The 19,535-nt window shown below is 41.9% G+C and overlaps 1 protein-coding gene across 1 annotated transcript in view; it reads left to right on the top strand.

Annotated features, from left to right (window-relative positions):
- The first annotated feature begins 4,331 nt into the window (after positions 1–4,331).
- STAB2 (stabilin 2) overlaps positions 4,332–19,535 on the top strand; it is a 117,961-nt gene continuing 102,757 nt past the window's right edge. Inside the window, exons 1-5 of the mRNA XM_036457457.2 lie at positions 4,332–4,796; positions 7,907–8,040; positions 10,594–10,709; positions 16,873–16,958; positions 17,818–17,887. Coding sequence (XP_036313350.1) covers positions 4,719–4,796; positions 7,907–8,040; positions 10,594–10,709; positions 16,873–16,958; positions 17,818–17,887 — 484 coding nt within the window. The 5' untranslated portion in view covers positions 4,332–4,718. The remainder of the gene's footprint in view (positions 4,797–7,906; positions 8,041–10,593; positions 10,710–16,872; positions 16,959–17,817; positions 17,888–19,535) is intronic.

Raw genomic sequence — 19,535 nt, 5'->3', positions numbered from 1 at the left:
ATGTGCTCTGAAGAGCTGGGGTATTACCCGTTTCTTCCTTTTACATAGAACAGGAAGCCTCAACCTAACCAATTTTCCCATGTGATGACAAGACCGGTAGACCTTGCAGTGGGCCATTGGGGATCAGTGACCCAACACTTTCAGTTCTGGCCCAGGTATGCCTGAGGTTATATGAATCTCAACCATGTTCTTCTTATCCATTTTTCAGGGCTTCTGTGTCCATGGCCTTATCTCAGTGTGAAAACAAATAGACAGCACCCAATGCAGTTCAGCATTCTAATGACTGAATTAGATGAACCACAGATAACCCATTTAATAGCTTAGGCATCAACTATCAGAATGGTGGTCTACCATTACAGGCAGAGTATGTGACTAGAGTAAGATTACTGGCTCTTCTGTGGCTAATTCTTACTAACTTATTGACCTGTATGAATCAATTCTTTTATGCCTCAATTTTCACATTTATCAAGTTAATACACATTGAGTTGCTCAGTCTATTTTACAAGGTTTAATAAAGTAAAATTAGCAAAGATTAAGAGTATACTGTAAAATTAATTAAATCAGTTAAATATTAAGAGTGGCCTGAGTTTGTGCAACAGGAAGAGAAGGAGGAGAAGCTGCCAGAAGCCGGGGAAGACAGTCCTGATTGCAAGCTAGGCCTAGGGATTGTACCCACGCACAATTTTGTGCACCTGGCCTCTAGTAAAATTAATAAAACTACTCAGACAATTTCTAAACAAAGTCACATGAGTTATATGTATTTTTTAAGTATAATTTTTTTAAATCTTCACTCAAGGATATTCTTCCATTGATTCTTAAAGAGAGTGGAAGAGAAAGGGAAAGACAGAGAGAAACATCAGTGTGAGAAGCACATTGATTGATTGCCTCCTCCTGCATGAGTCCCGACCAGGGCCTGGGCCAGGGAGGAGTCTGAAACCAAGGTATGTGCCCCTAACCAGAATCAAACCTGGGACCCTTCAGTCTGCAGGCCAATGCTCTATCCACTGAGCCAAACCAGCCAGGGCATCTGTATTTTTTAATGCAACTAATTGATAAAGTGTATGAACAAGTCCTATGGAGTCCCCCTTGGCCGTTTGCAGGCTAGCATTTTCTAGCAACTTAAAAGTAGAATATTAACCCTGCTAAAGTCTAGGACACTATTGCCCTAAGATAGATCAATAGAACACTAAATCTAGAGGCTAGTTTGCAAAGGGAAAAAGCATCCCTTGGTCTTAGAAATTTGAAAAATACTGCTTTAAGCAAAGCAGAACTGTTTTTCTTTGGTTTTGTTACACTATTTTTTACTGCGGGACTTCTCAGAACCTTTAATAGGCAAATAGACATGGTCTCTCAATAAAAAAGGGAATCGGAGGCAGGCTTTTCCAAATTATCTAATGAGAGAATTCTTCCTTCCCCAGCAATCCCTGCAGCATCTCCCAGAATAATTTAGGAAATGCAAATATGGGTTCATTTTATTATTTCTCTGAGAAACTAAAACATTCTAAGCCACAGATATTTATCCAGGTCCATCAAAGAGAAAAGAATCAGAAAGAAGCTCCCAACTACTTTCCCTGGTGATCTCTTAGGGTGAAACAGCTGTGTAACAGACAAGCCTCCAACCGTCATTGGCTTCCCAGAATAATAGTAAATTTTTTTCTCAAGCAATAGTCCTATGCAAGTGGAATTGTCTAGTAAGATTGGAAAAATGCTCCTGTTCTCCACACCCCAAAGTTCTGATTTGATAGTTCTAGAGAGGTTCGGACATGGAGGAATTTTTTTCTAAGCTCCTCCAGGATTCTAAATCATGCCTGAAACCCACTAAAACAAAGGGCTTCCTCGCCATTCACACCTCTGGGTTAGCTTCTGAAGGCTGTCTGTATTGGGAGTTTCTTAGATTATTGATCAATATAATATAATTTTGTTTTTAAAATGCAAAAAGAGAAAGACTTGCCGGAGGAAGAAGTTGTTTTATCAAAACTAGTCTCTCTAACCATGTCCCCCAGTAAACTCAGTGTCATGAGATGTGCCCTCAGAAGCCCATCTTGTTGCTAAACCCAGACTTTATCCTTTCTCAATCTCATCAGTGAGACTGTAGCACCACCTGCTATTTGTTTATGCGTAAAGAGTTACTGTTTTAAACCATAGAGGGTAGTGGTTAAAAGTATCTGCTCTACAGTTATACAATTTGAAAACTGATTCCCCACCTACTAGCTATGTGGCCTGGGGAATGTCACCTAACCTCTCTGCTTCAGTTTCCTCATCTGTAAACTACAGAAAATAATTATGGTATTTTATGAGGATTAAACAGATTAATCTATGGAAAGGTCTAGAGATCTCCTGCCCCCATGGCTGCTTTGCTTCCCATGCACAGCTCAAATTGGGACCCAGGTAACAGACAGAGACAGCAGCTGCCCTCTCATTGCAACAAGACTTGTTTGAGAGGTCTTGTACCCATGGCGTGGACAAGTAGGTTTTTAACATCCAAGTCCAGCCTAGTAGCAGGAATGCTCAGGCCCTTCTCAAGAAGGGAAATAATCAATTCCACTAATGCACACATGGTAAATAAGATTTGTTGAGTTTGACAGATGAATAGTAGCCAATTTCTCAGAGGAAATTAATGTGGCTAATGGAAATAAATGAATATTCTAGAAAAACTGATTGTAATGTACAAAAAGCTGTTCCCAAAGTGTTAACAAAAATTCTTATTGGCAGAGCGTCCCATGGTAAAATTGCATATGTTATGAACCTAAAGCAGTCATAGTGTAGAGCAAATAATTAAAATGTAAAAGCTATCAAGACAACATTATAAAATTTCCAAAAGTCTCCTATTATTTAAAGTAAAAAAGGAGGTGACAGTGAAAGAATATCACATAAGGAAAAATATCCTGAGAATAATTTACATCTAAAAAAATTGTACTTTAGAAAATTAACCTTCATTCGAAACTCTAAGAGCGAGATACCCATGAAAATACACAAAACAAGCCAGAGGAAAATTATTTGGGGGGAAAATAATGAAAAAGAATCTCAAGTCAAATTAAAGAAAATATCCCTTTATTAACTTTTGGTAGAGAATATGTCTATATATTTTCAGAAAACAACTTCGAGACCATCTGGAATCCTGTAACAGAGAGGAATAGACAGAAGTGCTCCAGCCATGAAGACTGAAGAGACACAATTCAGAGATGGAAGATGCTGATGACGCCTCGCCATACCAGCAGACAGCAGCTGCGTGTTGCTGAAGGATGCCCAGGACCAAACCAGAGATGGTTGGACCTGCATCACCACCATTTGCCCACCAACCAGATCTGAAATATCATGGCTGACATGTATACATAAGGAACTACTTGACATTGAAATTGGGACTCAAAAGAACTGTTGGCCCAGAAAGGAACTCACTACAGATTGATTCATTTGCCTCTCAGCATAACCATTATGGCTTGTCACAGTTTAGGTTCTTACAAGGTTATTTCTTGGATCACACGATCTCACACATCTAGAGGAAATAATGAACAACATAAACTGCTGAACAAAAACAGACCCAGAGAAAGAGAAGCAGCAACCAGACTCTCAAACCTCAGAGGGAAAGTAGGGGAGGGTGGGGATAAGGGGAAGAGATCAACCAAAGGACTTGTGTGCATGCATATGGGCCTAGCCAGTGGCCATGGACAACAGGGGGCGGGGGTATATGTAGGGAGGGGTTTGGGATGGGAATGGGGGATAAGGACAATTATGTGAGACCATAATCAATAAAATAAAATAAAAATAAATAAATAAATAACACATGAAGGTTTTAACAAATATTGGCTATTATTTGATTTTATTATTGTCTAATGCAAGTCTCTGCTCTAGGCTGTCAAGGGTATATGTCCTCAAGGAATTCATACCTGGGCATGGGAGGCAGACATATAGACTGTGATGGCTGTGACTAGGTTTCCATGCCATTATGTGCACAACTCTAGGAGGGTCTCCAAGATGCTATTGGAGGATCAGGCCCAGAGGAGCTGGCATTAGATCCTTGAAGAAGTGGCCTTGAAGGCTAAGATGAGACTTATAGGCTCTGTCGTTTGCTACTGAAGTGACACGGAAGATGAGAAAGGATGAGTCAAAACCCACTGTTGGCATCTGCAAAGTGATATTCCTTTGTGGTAGTTTGCCAAGCACACCAGGTGAGGCCACCACTAGTCTTCAAAGTCAAGGACCTGGGCTCCTGCAGCATTCCCTCCAGGATATTGTGCCCATTTATGGCATTCCCACAAATACTGCCAGTCAGCAAGCTTGGATACGGACAGAAAGGGGTGCCGTTTTCCACAGTGTGGCTGTGGAAATGGTGGTGGGTCTCTGGGTCCAGGAATAGGCAGACCCAGAGGCAGGATGGGCAGAGCAGTGGAGGTGGGAGCTTGTTCCCAGGAGTTTCACAGGCACAAAAATTCAGATCGTGTTTCTGCTCCAGCCCCTTCAGGATATCCTGTCATTCAGCCAGGGCATATATACAGTTGAGAGTGGCCAATGTCACCGCAAACCCTGGATTAGCTATTTTTCCTGTCTTAGGGGCGGGTCTCGCATATCATCTGGTTCAATCCAGGGAAAGGAGAGGGAAGGATTTAAAAACAGACACTGAAATGAGAAAGAATTCACTGGGAGCTCTTCAGGAAAAGTTAAAATAGGTAAACAGCTCTGACAGGGGCCTGGCACGGAGAAGGAGCAAATATTTCCTCACCATGCTACGAAATTCCATCCCTTTCTTTCTTGGATTGGTTGTACAAAATGTCTGCTCCTCACTGGAAACTACAGAGCAGGTAAGATGAGACTTCTATTTGGTTTTTTTTTTTTTAATGGTTCATTTTTAGGGTGTGTTCAAAAGCTGTTGGCTTTACTATGTTGTCAAGGGCACAGAGTCCTATGGGGGCTTCCTAAAATGAAGAAGATGCTGTGGAGAAAGGATAGGAGTAGAGATGCATCCTCTTTCCTCAGCCCTGGTTCGTTCTGTGCTAACATGCCATTGTTGGGACTCTCAGAATGTAGTGCTCCCATTCCTGGTTTCATTGTGAATTTTGGTATCCTGGGTGTGTTTTGTTTGTTTTACTAGCCTCATCACTCACTTCCCGTTGTGCCATACCAAATATAGAACATAACAATGGCTGTGGAAAGATGTTCTGGGGAATTACAGGTTGAGTGATATCTGGCTGAGGAATACAGTATTACAAAATGGGTCAGGTATTCACCCTCCACCTTCCCAAGTTGTAGTAAAAGTACCCAGGGCACGCCAGCCTCTCAAGCAAGATCCCATGCGTTGTCACCTTAGGACAAGTTCAATGTCAGGTCTGGAACAAGGTCAACCAAAAGGAGGGGGTGTGGGAGTCACCCCAAGTGATTTAGTTGAAATGCATTTTGCAAGATATGACTTTCACTCCATGAATAATAAAACACAAATGTGATTCTGCATCTGTGCCGGGAAAAGTTTTATCAACGCCAATTTTACTTCAGTTGGCTGTACTCTAATAATATTTTCACAGAAACATTAAAAAATGGCATAACGGTTACTCACTCCATCTCTCCCAGTTTGAACTGTGGTTTCAGAAGTTTAACAAATATTTTTGAGGGTCAGTGACTACTCCACAGCTTGCTAGCTGTTCAACCCTGAACACTTTGGTTCTCCCTGGACAGTGGTCCACACAGCAGAAATTTATCATCATCACCATCACTGTCATCAGAATGAGTGGAAAAACCAGGTGTTGACTGATGCTTAAAGCTAAGTTTACTTTTCAAGAAGCGATCATATGAGAAATAGAATAAGCCATTCTACTTCTTATTTGAAAAGGACAAGGGATTTTTGAAAAGAAAATATTCGGCCCTGATCGGGTGCCTCAAGGAAAACCCTAATGTAAAAGAAAATTCTGCTTTAAAAAAAATAGTATCATGACCATTAACAGAGATTAATTGAAATTATATCTAAGGGTGGTTTTTGTTATTCCATAAATACCATTCCAGCCAGAAAAAAACAATACACATAGATTTTGGTTTTCTACCCCACTTCACTCCCACTATACAGTGTGCAGGGAAGAGAAATGGCCAAGCAAGGAATCAGAAGGCCACTGACTCTCAGTGTGGCCTTAAGCAGATCACTGGACCTCTCTTCAGCTCAGTTTGCTCCTCTCTAAAATGAGGATGGTGACACCTGCCCTACTTACCTTTGGGGTGGTCAAGTTCAAATACAATGATGCCTTTGGGTGTATGCATAACCATGAACTGCTCTGTCAATGTAAGGTTTCCTCTGGTGCAGCCTTCACAGATGTCAATAAACTTAGAAGTACTTTAATGTTCCCAAGACGTCTAACCTAGTGCTGGGCCCCTTGAGATGACAAGAAAAAGTAAGAGTGGTGGTTTTTAAATGGAGAGCAAAGACAGCAAATGTGTTCTACTGGCCAACCATAGAGAGAAGCAAGAGAGAAGAATGTCGTTTTGTGCATGTGGTGGTGTTAAACAAGAGCAAAGACAGCAAATGTGTTCTACTGGCCAACCATAGAGAGAAGCAAGAGAGAAGAATGTTGTTTTGTGTATGTGGTGGTGTTAAACAAGGCCTTGAAGATGTGACATTTGGGGAGCCAAGGAGAGGAGAAAGAACATTCCCATAAGGAAAGGCAACAAGGAAAGCACAGAGGTGGAGATAGAGAAATGATACAGCAATTAGCACTTTACTTCCTATGATCTCCAGTGCTGGGCCAGGCAATTTGCACGTGGTGCATCATTTAAAGTTCTCAGTGTCCTGGAGTGTCAAGATATCCCCTTTATAAAGGATGACAAAGAGGAAGGAATTCACTCCATATTGTACACCGAGCAAGATGTTGAGCCTGATTCCAAGTTCAGGTCATTGGCTCCTGAGTTGTCACTTTTCCTTATGTAAAGCTGTTTCTATTTAAGTTTGATGGGGAAATGAAGGAAACTTGAGAAACAGGTGAGGAAATTCATTTGGGAGGATCAGCACCAGCATTGGGCAGTGAGGGAGCCTCAGGGCCAAAGTTGATCTGCATCATTCGTCGGAGTAACATTCTCTGCTCCCTGGTGTCGCTCATTGTGTCTGGTATACCTGTCTGATTTCCTACAACTCATTAATCCAATCGGCAAATTTTTACTGAGCATGACTATGTGCCAGACACTGTTCTAGGTGCTTCGGACAATGCAGCAGAGGACAAAGTAGAAAAAGATTGCTGCTCACACAGAGCCCACACTCCAGCTGAATTTTAATCCAAAGAATACAAATATCTTTGGAGAAGACACTGTATGCTCCAAGGCATTTAGCACCCAGAGGAGCCTATTCCTGTGGAATTAATGTTGAAAGGATATCCTTGAGATTTGCCAATCTAACCAAAGAATTTACATGCATTTATGCATAGCCATGAATACAGACAATAGTGTGATGAAGGCCTGGGGGCATGGGGAGGAGTGGGGGGGGGGGCACCAGGTGAGGGCTAGAAGGGGGAATGTGAGGGAAAGGGAGATATCTGTAATACTTTCAACAATAAAGATGAATGTTTATATGGTTGTTGTGGTGGTGGTTTCGTGTGGTTTTTTTTGTTTGTTTGTTTTTAAGAAATGAGTACTCTACAATATATTTCAGGTTTCCCATTTGAAGAAGTGTATGTCGTAAGGTTACCTTACCTTGCTGGACTCCAGACTTTAGAGCAGGGATGGCAAATGGGTGGTACAAGCAGCCCATCCACAGCCAGGCAGACCTTGCCTGTCAATCCCAGCACTCTTTCTAGAGAAGATTGAAAGCAGGCTGCCAGTCACTACTAATCAACCTTCTCTAACTCTCCTTGTGATTCCATTGATGTAAAGTCAGTGGAGAAGATTGCCAAGCAAGGCTCAGCTAATGGAAGTTGATTTTTTTTTTTCTATGCTCTCACAGACAAAAAGATGTGATAAGAAGTCTCTGCTTGTCATGAGAACTGAGTGCCAATCCTGCTCCATCAGCTTTGGAATTGGCTGCCCAGATGGTTACACCAAGGTTACCAATGGCTCCGTAGGAGTTCGTGATTGCAGGTACTCATTTTGAGAAAGTAGCTGTGCTCTAGTCTTGAAATTCAAGGGATTGTGAATCCAAATAGAAACCTCCCGTTTCAAACACTACAAAGCATTGCCATGATGTTCTCTTTCTCTGAGGCCACAGTGAGCTCAAACTTAGGTAACTCACAACGATGACCTTGAATCTAAAAAATGGATTGCATTTTAATACTAAATTGACTACATTATATTGCACATAAATATTCTCTCTTTCTTTTGCCCTTCTTTAGTTAGAAAATCTAGGTTTTGTTTCACTTGGAAAGGGTTCTAGTCAGGACATGTTAAAAAGCCTTGGGTCTGACACTCATCTTACTAACTAGCTAAGGATCCTGATACTAATTAAAACTCCAATAAGGGAGGCAAATGAATTACAGCTTTGTTGTGTTCTATGTGAGCACTGTATTCCTGAAATCCTTTTATGATTCAACGCTCTCATCATTCAAGGTTAATCCTTGCACAGGATAAACTGTTCTACTCACCCGCTAATAGTTACAGCCATGCAGCTCAAATGAAAACACTTTTTTTTAAAAAATATATTTTATTGATTTTTAACAGAGATAAAGGGAGAGAGATAGAGAGTCAGTAACGTCGATGAGAGAGAAACATCGACCAGCTGCCTCTTGCACACCCCCTACTGGGGATGTGCCCGCAACCAAGGTACATGCCCTTGACCGGAATCGAACCTGGGACCTTTCAGTCCGCAGAACGATGCTCTACCACTGAGCCAAACCGGCTTCGGCCACTTTTTTTTTTTTTTTTTTTTTGCTTAGTTCACTAATTTAAAACTTAGACAGTCCTCAGTGAGTTTCAATTTTAATTCAGGGATGAAAAATTGCACTATATTCTAAACCCAAATCATCATTTTTAATAGAAGTTTCTCAACATTAGCTGGAATGAATTAGCAACCACACGTGGCAGTTGACTACTCAATTACCAAAGTGGGTGCACATTTGCAAATAGATCCTTTTAGAAAGTATGTCTGAAAGACTTAGGGTTCAAGGTTAAAATTATATAGCAACGTTAGTGAGAACATTTTGTACATTTGGTTACTTTTTTTCATGACCAAGGTTGGCACTTGGTTATGTCCCACTCCACTACCCTAAACACACCCGGGGGGGATTGAGGGAGAGAATAAAGTTAGTGGACTCATGCTCTCTGTTTTAGAAGTGATTTTTTTTTAATATATTTTATTGATTTTTTACAGAGAGGAAGGGAGAGATATAGAGAGTCAGTAACGTCGATGAGAGAGAAACATCAACCAGCTGCCTCTTGCACACCCCTACTGGGGATGTGCCCACAACTCAGGTACATGCCCTTGACCGGAATCGAACCTGGGACATTTCAGTCCGCAGACCGACGCTCTACCACTGAGCCAAACGGGTTTCGGCAGAAGTGAATATTTTTAAAAATATGTTCTCATTGATTTCAGAGAGGGAGAGGGAGAGAGAGATATAAACATCAATGATGAGAGAGAATCATCTATCATCTGCCTTTTGCATGCCCCCTACTAGGGATCAAACTCACAACCAGGCATATGCCTTGACCAGGAATCAAACTGGTGCTCAACCACTGAGCCACATTGGCTGGGCTAGAATTGAAGATTTTGATTTGTCATTCATTTATACTGGAACAAACCCAGTATAAATGGTTCTTAAGGGGCCATTTGGCTCTGCCCTTGGCTCTTCTTATTTGCCATCTTTATAAAGAGTAGTCCCTGGCAGTATTTCAACCTTTCAAAGAGATTGTCAACTCTCTCTCCAGCCTGACTGCCCCTAAATCCAGTAGCTCTGTGGTTAATCAGCTGCATCACCGGCATGGATGAACAACCTTTAGGAGAACAACCTAGAACTCACGGGCACACCATTAGTAACAGCTCAGGTGAAAGAAACAATGTTCATGGAGGACAATCTCTAGAAACACCAGAGTCAAATCAAATCCTGTAAGAAGCCATCTATACAAATAGACAATGGTGATTAGCCTCCACAGAATTGCTATTCCAGAACTGTACTTCAGACAGTACAAAAATTGTTCCAAGGAACTCTTATATCTCCCTCAAGGAAACTGTGGCAAATGCTGCTCATTACATCACACTGCCTCTCACAGGAATTTCTACATCTCCAGTGTCCTGAGCAGTCGGTTTGATTTAAATCCGCAGGCCCTGTGCACCACGTTACTCATGCTCTTTCTCTTCTTTCATTGGCTGCTGGGACATCCAGTGACAAGTTTGAAGTCCATTTCCAGCTTGGGCCTAGAACCTAATATCATTTTTCCCATCTACTAACTTCACTCTGACATCATGCGAGATATTTCACCCCTATTTTCATTGGGCCCTGATGTTTTTCATCCATTTCTCACAATTAAAGATAAATCGTGATTACATTTTTTTCTATCTAGAAAATAATTTTTTTTTTTAATGTAGGCAAGCCTAAAGACCTAAAAAAAAAAAAAAAAAAAAAAAAATCTAGGGCAATCGCCCTGCCTTAGTTAACACATTGCTCTGATGGTGGGTTATGTTCCTCTTTACCCTTGAAGGTATATCTTTATGGTCAGATCATACTCGCTGTCTCTCCCTGGATGTCGCCATATCTGTAGGAAGGAATACCTCCAGCCCCAATGCTGCCCAGGCCACTGGGGCCCCGATTGCATGGGTAAGTGGCAAACACCCTTCTTGGGTTTGGATACTTGCTTCTCAGTGTCCCATCTGATGGAAAATTGAGAGGAAGGAAACCAGGTAAAAGGAGAATGTCAGCACCTTTTTCTAGAAAGGCGCATTTCTATCAGAAGGTAGAAAATCGTTTTTACCCTCTCAGCTTTTCTAAAGAAATCTGCTTTCCTCCTTTCAGAGATCTGTCTTTAAAGGGGATGGTGGAGAATTCCTTCAGCAAATTAGTATTGAGAGAGTTAGAAAAGGGGATGGTGGAAAAGCTACCTGTACTCACACACACATAGAGAGGAAGTGGTTCTTATGATTTCAAATTTACTGTAAGAAGTTTTATGACATCTCAAATTGTTTGGCAACTAAAATAATCATTCAATCTTCTAAATATTTAAGTTTTGCCCTAACTGGTTTGGCTCAGTGGATAGAGCGTTAGCCTGCGGACTGAAGCGTCCCGGCTCGATTCCGGTCAAGGTCATATACCTTGGTTGTGGGCACATCCCCAATGGTGGGTATACAGGAGGCAGCTGATTGATGTTTCTCTCTTATCAATGTTTCTGACTCTCTATCCTCTCCCTTCCTCTCTGTAAAAAAAATCAATAACATATATTTTAAATAAATAAATAAACAAACAAACAAACAAACAAATAAATAAATAAATATTGTTCCTCCTTTTAAAAAAAAAATTAAGTTTTAGGATGAAATAGCAAACTCTGTAATGACCATGTTCCACTGTAAGAAACACTACCAGCCAAGTCTGAGTCAATAGTATAGTCAGACTCTCCTATGATCAAGCACAGCGCTTGTGAGCTGAAATGGAACTTGTATTCTACTTATAGATGTTTGCACTCAAGTAGTGACTATGTCCTTGCTATGACATGCAAACTATAGGAAATCCCTTTTTTTCTTGGATAGTGAAAAATAAGGCATGTTGATTCATGACTTTACCATTTGCTTTCCATCTTCTAAAATGTAATGAAAACATATCTTCAAGTATACACATAAGGGGAGAGATTAGTTCTCTTTAGTTGTGTTTTTTTCTGATTAAAATAATATAAACAGACCTGGCCAGTATTGCTCAGTGGTTAAAGCTCCTGCTCACTCTTAAAAGGGTTGAGGTTTTGATTCTTGGTCAAGGGCACGCACCTGGGTTGCATGCAGTTGGATGCCCAGCCTCAGTTAGATAGATGTGTCTCTCTCATATCGCTATTTCTCTCTCTCTCCCCACTTCCCTCCCTCCCTTCCACTCTCTCTCTCTCTCTCTCTCTCTCAAAAAAAAAAAAAAAAAAAAAAAAAGCAATGGAAAAATATATCTTCCTTTGAAGATTAGCAACAAAAAAAAAAAACTAATAATAATGACAGCAAATTGTATGCAGCTTATAAGGAAAAGTACAAAGAAAGAAAAAAATAGCAACTTGTATTATGTCACACCTATGAGACTCTAAAATTTTGGCTTATTTCTCTGGTTTTTTATTCCATATGGCTTCTAAATAGCTGCGCCCATGTTATATGCATAATATTGTCTCCGGTTTCTTTTTTTAACTAATGAAGAATCGCTTCCATTTACTCAGCATGGCTGACATTAGTTGCTAGAGAAATCCGTGGCCGATATTATCTGCTTTCGTTCTTAAAACAAATCTTGGAGTTAGACATTTTTATCTCCATTTTGCATATGAGGAATCAGATATTGAAGATGATCTCTTGCCAGTTTCCTTTGGGCTTTTAAGTGATCAAGCCAGTTCCAGTTCAGAGCTGCTGGCACCAAACTTGCCAGGGAGAGAGAAAGGCGGGGTTTAGGATCTCCCCGCCCTTCTCTCTGTTAACTGCTCTGCTCTCAGCATCACCCCAGCACATTGACTCAGTGTTTTTCTAAGAGATTATTACGTCGGAATCAAGTAATTAGCCCAGTTTCTAACAGTTGATTATATCAGAACCAAGTGATTGGCCCAGACTTTCAGAATACAAGAACGTTTTTTGATGTCAAATGTGGTCATATCACATCCTGTTCTTATAGACATCCTGATATACTAGAAAGAACTCCTACTTTTTCTTTTCTCTTTCTAACCCTCAAAAACTAACCTGGTGCTGAACTATTCATCAGACTCACTGAAGACAAGAAAAGGCTTTGTTCAAGATACAGAAACAGAAGTCAGTGTGCTCAACATAATGCATGACAGACCGCAGCCAGAGAGCCAAGGCACAACCGGTTTTAAGTTTGAATCCAATTCCATCGTTACTGCTTTGGGCAAGTTATTTCCTGCTCAGGTGCCAGTCCTTTTAGCTGTCAATGCGGATATAGTAAAAAGTCCTACTTTACAAAAACACAGTTGAGATTTTAAAACGTCAGTACAGATGAAAGAACTAGGCAACGTGTACAACACTACGAAGACACTTTTAAAAAGTTGTATGAATAAATGAGTGAGTGAATCCCGGTCAACATTGACCTCTGATAACAAAAGCCAAATGAAACGGCACCATTTCTCCAAGGCCTTTTTAAACACTCGGTAACTCATGAAGCATGAACAGGCAAACGGGATTCCAGTCTCTCATGCCATCACACTGTGCTACGTGCACACGTGGCAAAGCTCACACCTAAGATGGAAGGAGTCTTAGAGGGTTCCCTGGACGCTCAGGCCTTTTCCTCTGATAGATCTCGAGGCCGTAGCAGCAAAACCTGTGGAAACCAAGGCGTGGGCATTCTTTCTGCTGACCTCTCATTGAGGCAAAAGTGTGCTCCCTGTTATCTTCATCTTCCGAACATAATGTCTCCAAGGGCTTCCTTCCTTTGGTTCAGGAAAGAGATAAGACCTCTGTAGCTGTCACCTCTCCCTCACATTCCACGATGATGACAAGAGATCTTGCCTATCATTTCCCATTTCCGCAGGGAGAAGGCCACTCGGAGCTGCTGACACACACCCATCCTTCTTTCTGAGGCAGTGCGGGCTCCGGAATGGCCTTCTCTCCAAGGCAAGAGCAGCACCAGCTGAAACTGGTTTGGCTCAGTGGATAGAGTGTCAGCCTGTGGACTGAAAGGTCCCAGGTTTGATTCAGGTCAAGGGCATGTACCTTGGTTGTGGGCACATCCCCAGTAGGGGGTGTGCAAGAGGCAGCTGATTGATGATTCTCTCTCACTGATGTTTCTAACTCTCTATCCCTCTCTCTTCCTCTCTGTAAAAAATCAATAAAATATATATTTAAAAAAAAAAAAAAAGAGCAGCCCCCAATTCCTCTTCCATTCACTGAGAACTGCATCATACTCAACACCCCTGAGTTGATTTTTAAATTATTTAACAGTTCCTTTTTCAAGTTAGCTTTCAAGTTAGACCATAACTCTGTGATCCATTCTGAAAACATGGAAAACACAGAAAAGCACAATGGGAAAAAAATTATTCATTCTCTTCTAAAATTACAGCGTACGGAATATAGTCCATAATACTGCAATAGCAATGCCTGGTGTGAGATGGATCGAGGCTTATCGGGGTGATCACTTCATAAATTATGTGAGTGTCTAATCACTGGGGTGTACACCTGAAACTAATATTGTACATCAGCTGTAATTGTTGAAAAGTAAGCATTATTAAAATGTTTATTCTTCAGAAGTAATATGTGTCTGCTAAAGAACATTAGGTGGCACTAATAAGTAAAATAAAGAAAATAAACATCAATAATCTTCCAAAGATATCCGCTATTAACCGTTATTGTTATTATTATTCCTATCATTATTACCTTTTGCTATTATTTGTTTGAAATACAAAAATTTGTGTACCTACCCATTGCCTTTATTTAAAATATCATACTTTTAACATAACTTTTGGTAAGTTGTCATTTTCACTTAACTGTGTATTGTGAAAATTTTCTATGCCAATAGAAATAGTTTAGTGACACTTTTTGGAACAACTCTTCAGTAAATGCCTCATTGGATGAATGTTCTGTCATTAGTTTACAAATGCATTATTTGGAACATTTAAGTTATTTCCAATATTTCCTTTGTTAAATGAAACTCTAATAAACATCTTCATAGACCACAGAGAGAGAGAGAGAGAGAGAGAGAGAGAGAGAGAGAGAGAGAGAGAGAGAGAGAGAGAGAGAGAGAGAGAGAGAGAGAGAGAGAGAGAGAAAGAGAGAGAGAGAGAGAAGGCATGAATTCTCACTTGAGAAAAAAAAAATATATGTCATCCTGACATAACAAAGGTGTTTCTACCCATATTTCAGGTGCTTTTCCCTCATTGAAACTTCTGCTGATTTATCAAATCTGCACATAAAAGTCTTTTCTCATTAGCCAGAAAACATGTTTTTAACCTTGAAACTCAATACATTTAAACAACCAATTTCTATTTTAGATGAAATAGATTTTTTTTTATTTGAACATGCCAGTTCTCTTTATTTCACCATCAATGTTAACAGATTTGTGCTACAACTCAAAGTAATGGGAAAAGAATGTGGCAAAACAATCTATTTCAAAGGGAAATGACCTTGATTCTTCTTTCTGAGGTCAATGTCATTGAGTTATGTGTATTTGTTTTTTGTATCATTATTTGCACTTTTTTTCCTGTTGTATGTTCTTTGCCATTTTTTCCCTGTTGTATGTTCTTTGCTGTTTGTATCATTATTTGCATTCTTTTTCCTGTTGTATGTTCTTTGCCATTCACTGCACGGACTATGTGGATTTGAAACCACATTAGGCATGCCCTTTTTTTTTTGCTTTGATTGACAAATAATGCTGAGTTTACATAAGGAACCTACCGTATTTTTCGGACCATAAGATGCACTTTTTTCCCCCCAGAAGTGGGGGGAAAAAGTCCCTGCGTCTTATGGTCCAAATATAGCCTACACATATACTTTTAAAAAAAAGTTTTTTACTTGCCCGGCTCTGTGTGGTCTCTGTGTGCTTGCCCGGTTCTAAAATGGTTCTAAATGCTGCTGTTTACTTTACAGGGTTGATTACATGTGTTTATGACTGTGATGTTGGGTTTTAATGCACATAAAATATTTTAGGACACTATTTGTTTCAGAATCTTTTTTTCTTCATTTCCCTTCTCTAAAAACTGGTGCGTCTTATGGTCCGGAGCGTCTTATGGTCTGAAAAATACAGTATTTTATATCTGTTTCCCAGACAGACAGTTTCAACCAGAGCTGTAAATGCAATACCAGCACGTATTCTCTGCCTCACTGTGAGCCAAGCTTTTATTTTTTTAACATGTTTTTATTGATTTCAGAGAGGAAGGGAGAGGAAGAGAGAGATGGAAACATCAATAATGAGAGAGAATTATTGATCGACTGCCTCCTGCATGCCCCACACTGGAGACAGAGCCGCAACCGAGGCCTGTGCCCTGACCGGGAATCAATCTGTGACCTCCTGGTTCATAGATCAATGCTCAACTATTGAGCCAAGCTGGCGGCTGTGAGCCAAGCTTTTAACAAAGGTAGTGATAGGGAGGAGGCACCTTGGGAGATAAAGTTACAAGGAGGTCCTTGGCCTCTTACTGGCAGGAAGTTTATTATCTTCCTCTAAAGAAACAGGCAGCTGATGATTTGCTGACAGCTTATAAGGAGCAAGACTCCTGCGTGCGGGAAGTCAGTGCAAGGCCCACCAGAGCAGCAGGGAGCAAAGGGAAATGTGATAACGACCTAAAATAGCCTTATCAGCTCCCAAGCTCACAATGTGTCAGAAATGTGCCCTCATAGCAAAGTCTGTAATCTCCCTGTCAAGTGTGGTTGCTGAGAATGTATTATATGACAGCCCCAGATGACACTGTGATCTGCTGGCCTCCTCTATGTAACCCCGGGTGACGCCAGCAGGGTCTTCATTTCTTTCTGTGTCCCTGGCAACTAGCACCCTGACTGGCACATAGTGGGTGCTGAAAGCATCCTTGCAGAATGTCTGTGCACCATCAAAATGAATGAACCAGCAGAAACTGGTTTGGCTCAGTGGATAGAGCATCAGCCTGTGGACTGAAAGGTCCCAGGTTCGATCAAGGGATGTACCTTGGTTGTGGGCACATCCCGAGTAGGGGGTGTGCAAGAGGCAGCTGATTGATGTTTCTCTCTCACTGATGTTTCTAACTCTCTATCCCTCTCTCTTCCTCTCTGTAAAAAAATCAATAAAATATAAAAATTTTTAAAAATGAATGAGCCTGAGCCCTTTGCTTCCCTAGAGTGCCCAGGAGGAGCCAGGTCCCCCTGCAGCGGCAGGGGCAGCTGTGACCAAGGCATGGAAGGAAACGGAAGCTGCTCGTGCCAAGTAAGTTCCGGAACATGTTCTTCTCTCTGACTCTGCCCCTTCTCCTTAACTTTTGTCTCTCCTTAAACATACACACTCACACACACACACACACACATACACACACACACACACGTTGGAATCTCTAAAGAAGCGATACTAGTAAAAAGAATAGACAATTGCAGCAAAATGACTTAGCAGAGGCTGGAAGCCTTGTAGTAAACCCATTAACTGCTCAGCCTTAGGTGTGTCCATCCATAAAATGGGTTTGGTAGTAATCCTGTGTGATTACATTTGTCGAAAAGTGAAATAAGGTCAGAGATGTGATACTTTGTGAAACTGCACAGGGCTGTAGAAATTGTTGTTACTAATAAGAATCACCACTATGAGCTCTTGGTGCTGTCCACACCACCAGATGTCAAGCACGGGGTCTGCCATTGGAGAATTTCTTTGGTATCCCATGAAAATGACTTTTTGCACTTTTCAAGCCTTTGGTTGAAACACAGAGAAATCCTTCTGAAAATGACTGAGGTGGGATGTCTTCAGAAACTCAACACTGGAGGAGTTTTCGTTTCTCCTTGGGTGAAATTATGATAGGGTTCTTACCACTTGCTCACTATCTATTTATATCTTTGGATTAATAAAGCAGCTTTCTTCTGGACTCGCTGTAAAAAAAAAAATGATATAGGGATTGAGGTACCCTTACAACACAAAAACAGCAATGAATAAAGGGAAAACACAAAGGGGGAGCTTCAGAATAGGCGCAGGGGAAGATATATGAGAAATAAGCACAGACCACACCACCAGTGAGAAGCCCAGGGCTTCCCGGGTAACGCCCATCGCGTTGGGTCTAACGTCGTCTCCCTGGGGTGTTTTGCAGGAAGGGTTTGGTGGAACAGCCTGTGAAAGCTGTGCTGATGACAACTTATTTGGACCCAACTGTACAGGAGGTATGTCTGATTCTGGTGTAGTCTAATGCATTTGGACACATAGACAGTCAAACAGCTGCAGACCCCAGGAAGACTGTTCCTTGGGGGAAAACATTCAATAGTTATGTGTAACCACGTCTGCAAAGGCAAAGCAAAGAGTTGGTAACAAATCTGATAGAACTCAGTTTTTGAAAAAAAGAGTTTCCTGTGGCTTTTAGCACTTGCAGTCAGCTACTCACCAGTAATGCTTTCTGGCCAACTTGGGGGCACACAACTCCATCTCTCCAGACTCCAGGATCAGACATCCCTGCTCTTTGCCTGCCCAGCTTCTCCCTGAGCTCTTTCCAGATCCTGGTCTTAGCATTGACCTTCTCCTCTGGGCCTTCACTCCCACCAGAGATCCCACCACATTCTAGGCTGTCCCTTCCTTTGGGGAGTTCACAAAGAAATGCCGAGGTGAGCAGAGGTGGCTGGCTCCATTTTGCAGGTTAAACAAACAAACAAACCTGACACTGGCTGGTCTAGTCTCTCATTTTTGGTTCCTTCTTTCGCCCAGAAATAGACTCTGAAAACAAGGGTTCCAGTACAAGTGGCATATTTGGGAGGTGACGGCAGAAACACTAAGAAAGTGACACAGAGGCAATAAAGGGTGTGCTGTCAGGCCAGAGAGCAGTGTGACGACCGGTTAATGCCCTGGACTGGGGACTCCAGTCAGTGTCGAACACTCACCTTGGAGTTATCTCACCCCAGGGGGAGGGAGTCACAGTGTGACTGACACACAGAATGAAGGATGCCCCCTCAAAAAACAAACAAACAAACAAAAAAACACATCATCATCCCTCGGACAATAATAATAGAATTTAAATCAATCAATCAATCAATGGCTCAGTGACAGCTGGTCACTCCCCATTGGCAAGGACTAGGGGAACTTGCAAACCTCTTCAGCCGGGCATCCACTGGGTGCCAGTGTTGTTGCATCCAAGGGACATTGGTGTCTCGGAGGAGGCGCGGCTGCTGGAAGTAGGACAGCTCTATTAGCTGCCGTTTATTTTTATCGCGGGTTTCAACCTGCTGCTGGAACAGCCTCCTACCCGCCTGCTGATTCACTTAGACATCATTTAGAGCTGCATCAGCGAGAGTGTTCACCTCCGTTGCCAAGGCCCTCGCCCATCTAGGGCCTCGCTCCTGGTTGGGGCAGAAGGCAAAGCCCACTTGCTCTAACGTGACCCCCAAGTCAGTCCCACAGTCCTGTCTTGTTGATGACAGTAGCTGGCATTTGCTGAGTGCCTGCTGGGTGCCAGGCTGCGTGGGAAGGGGCCTCTCTTTGGATGCTCACAGCAACTCTTCAAGCCGGTACCTCCTTTTATGAATGAAGAAGCAGAGAGGTTTCCCAAGGTCGCACACCTATTGCATGGCCAGAGGCAGGACTGGACCCGAGGTGTCTGACTCCAGAGTGTGGGTGCCCAGCCCTGCACCATTCTGCCCTTGACAAGCACCCAACATTAGGCCCCTGACAGGGGTTGGGGATCCAAAAAAGGGAGAGATTAGGTCCCCACTCCCAAGGAGCTGGAAACACGGGTGACAATTATGGTCCAGGGTGCACAGCATCAGGCGGTGCTGCAAAAACACGGGGGAGGGAGCAGCTCACTCTGCCAAAGGGGCTCAGCAC

Source organism: Pipistrellus kuhlii, unplaced genomic scaffold, assembly GCF_014108245.1.
Source record: "Pipistrellus kuhlii isolate mPipKuh1 unplaced genomic scaffold, mPipKuh1.p scaffold_m20_p_3, whole genome shotgun sequence".
In the NCBI taxonomy this organism is placed as follows: domain Eukaryota; kingdom Metazoa; phylum Chordata; class Mammalia; order Chiroptera; family Vespertilionidae; genus Pipistrellus; species Pipistrellus kuhlii.
Note: the sequence above shows the minus strand (reverse complement) of the source record. Positions and strands in the feature narration are given on the sequence as shown.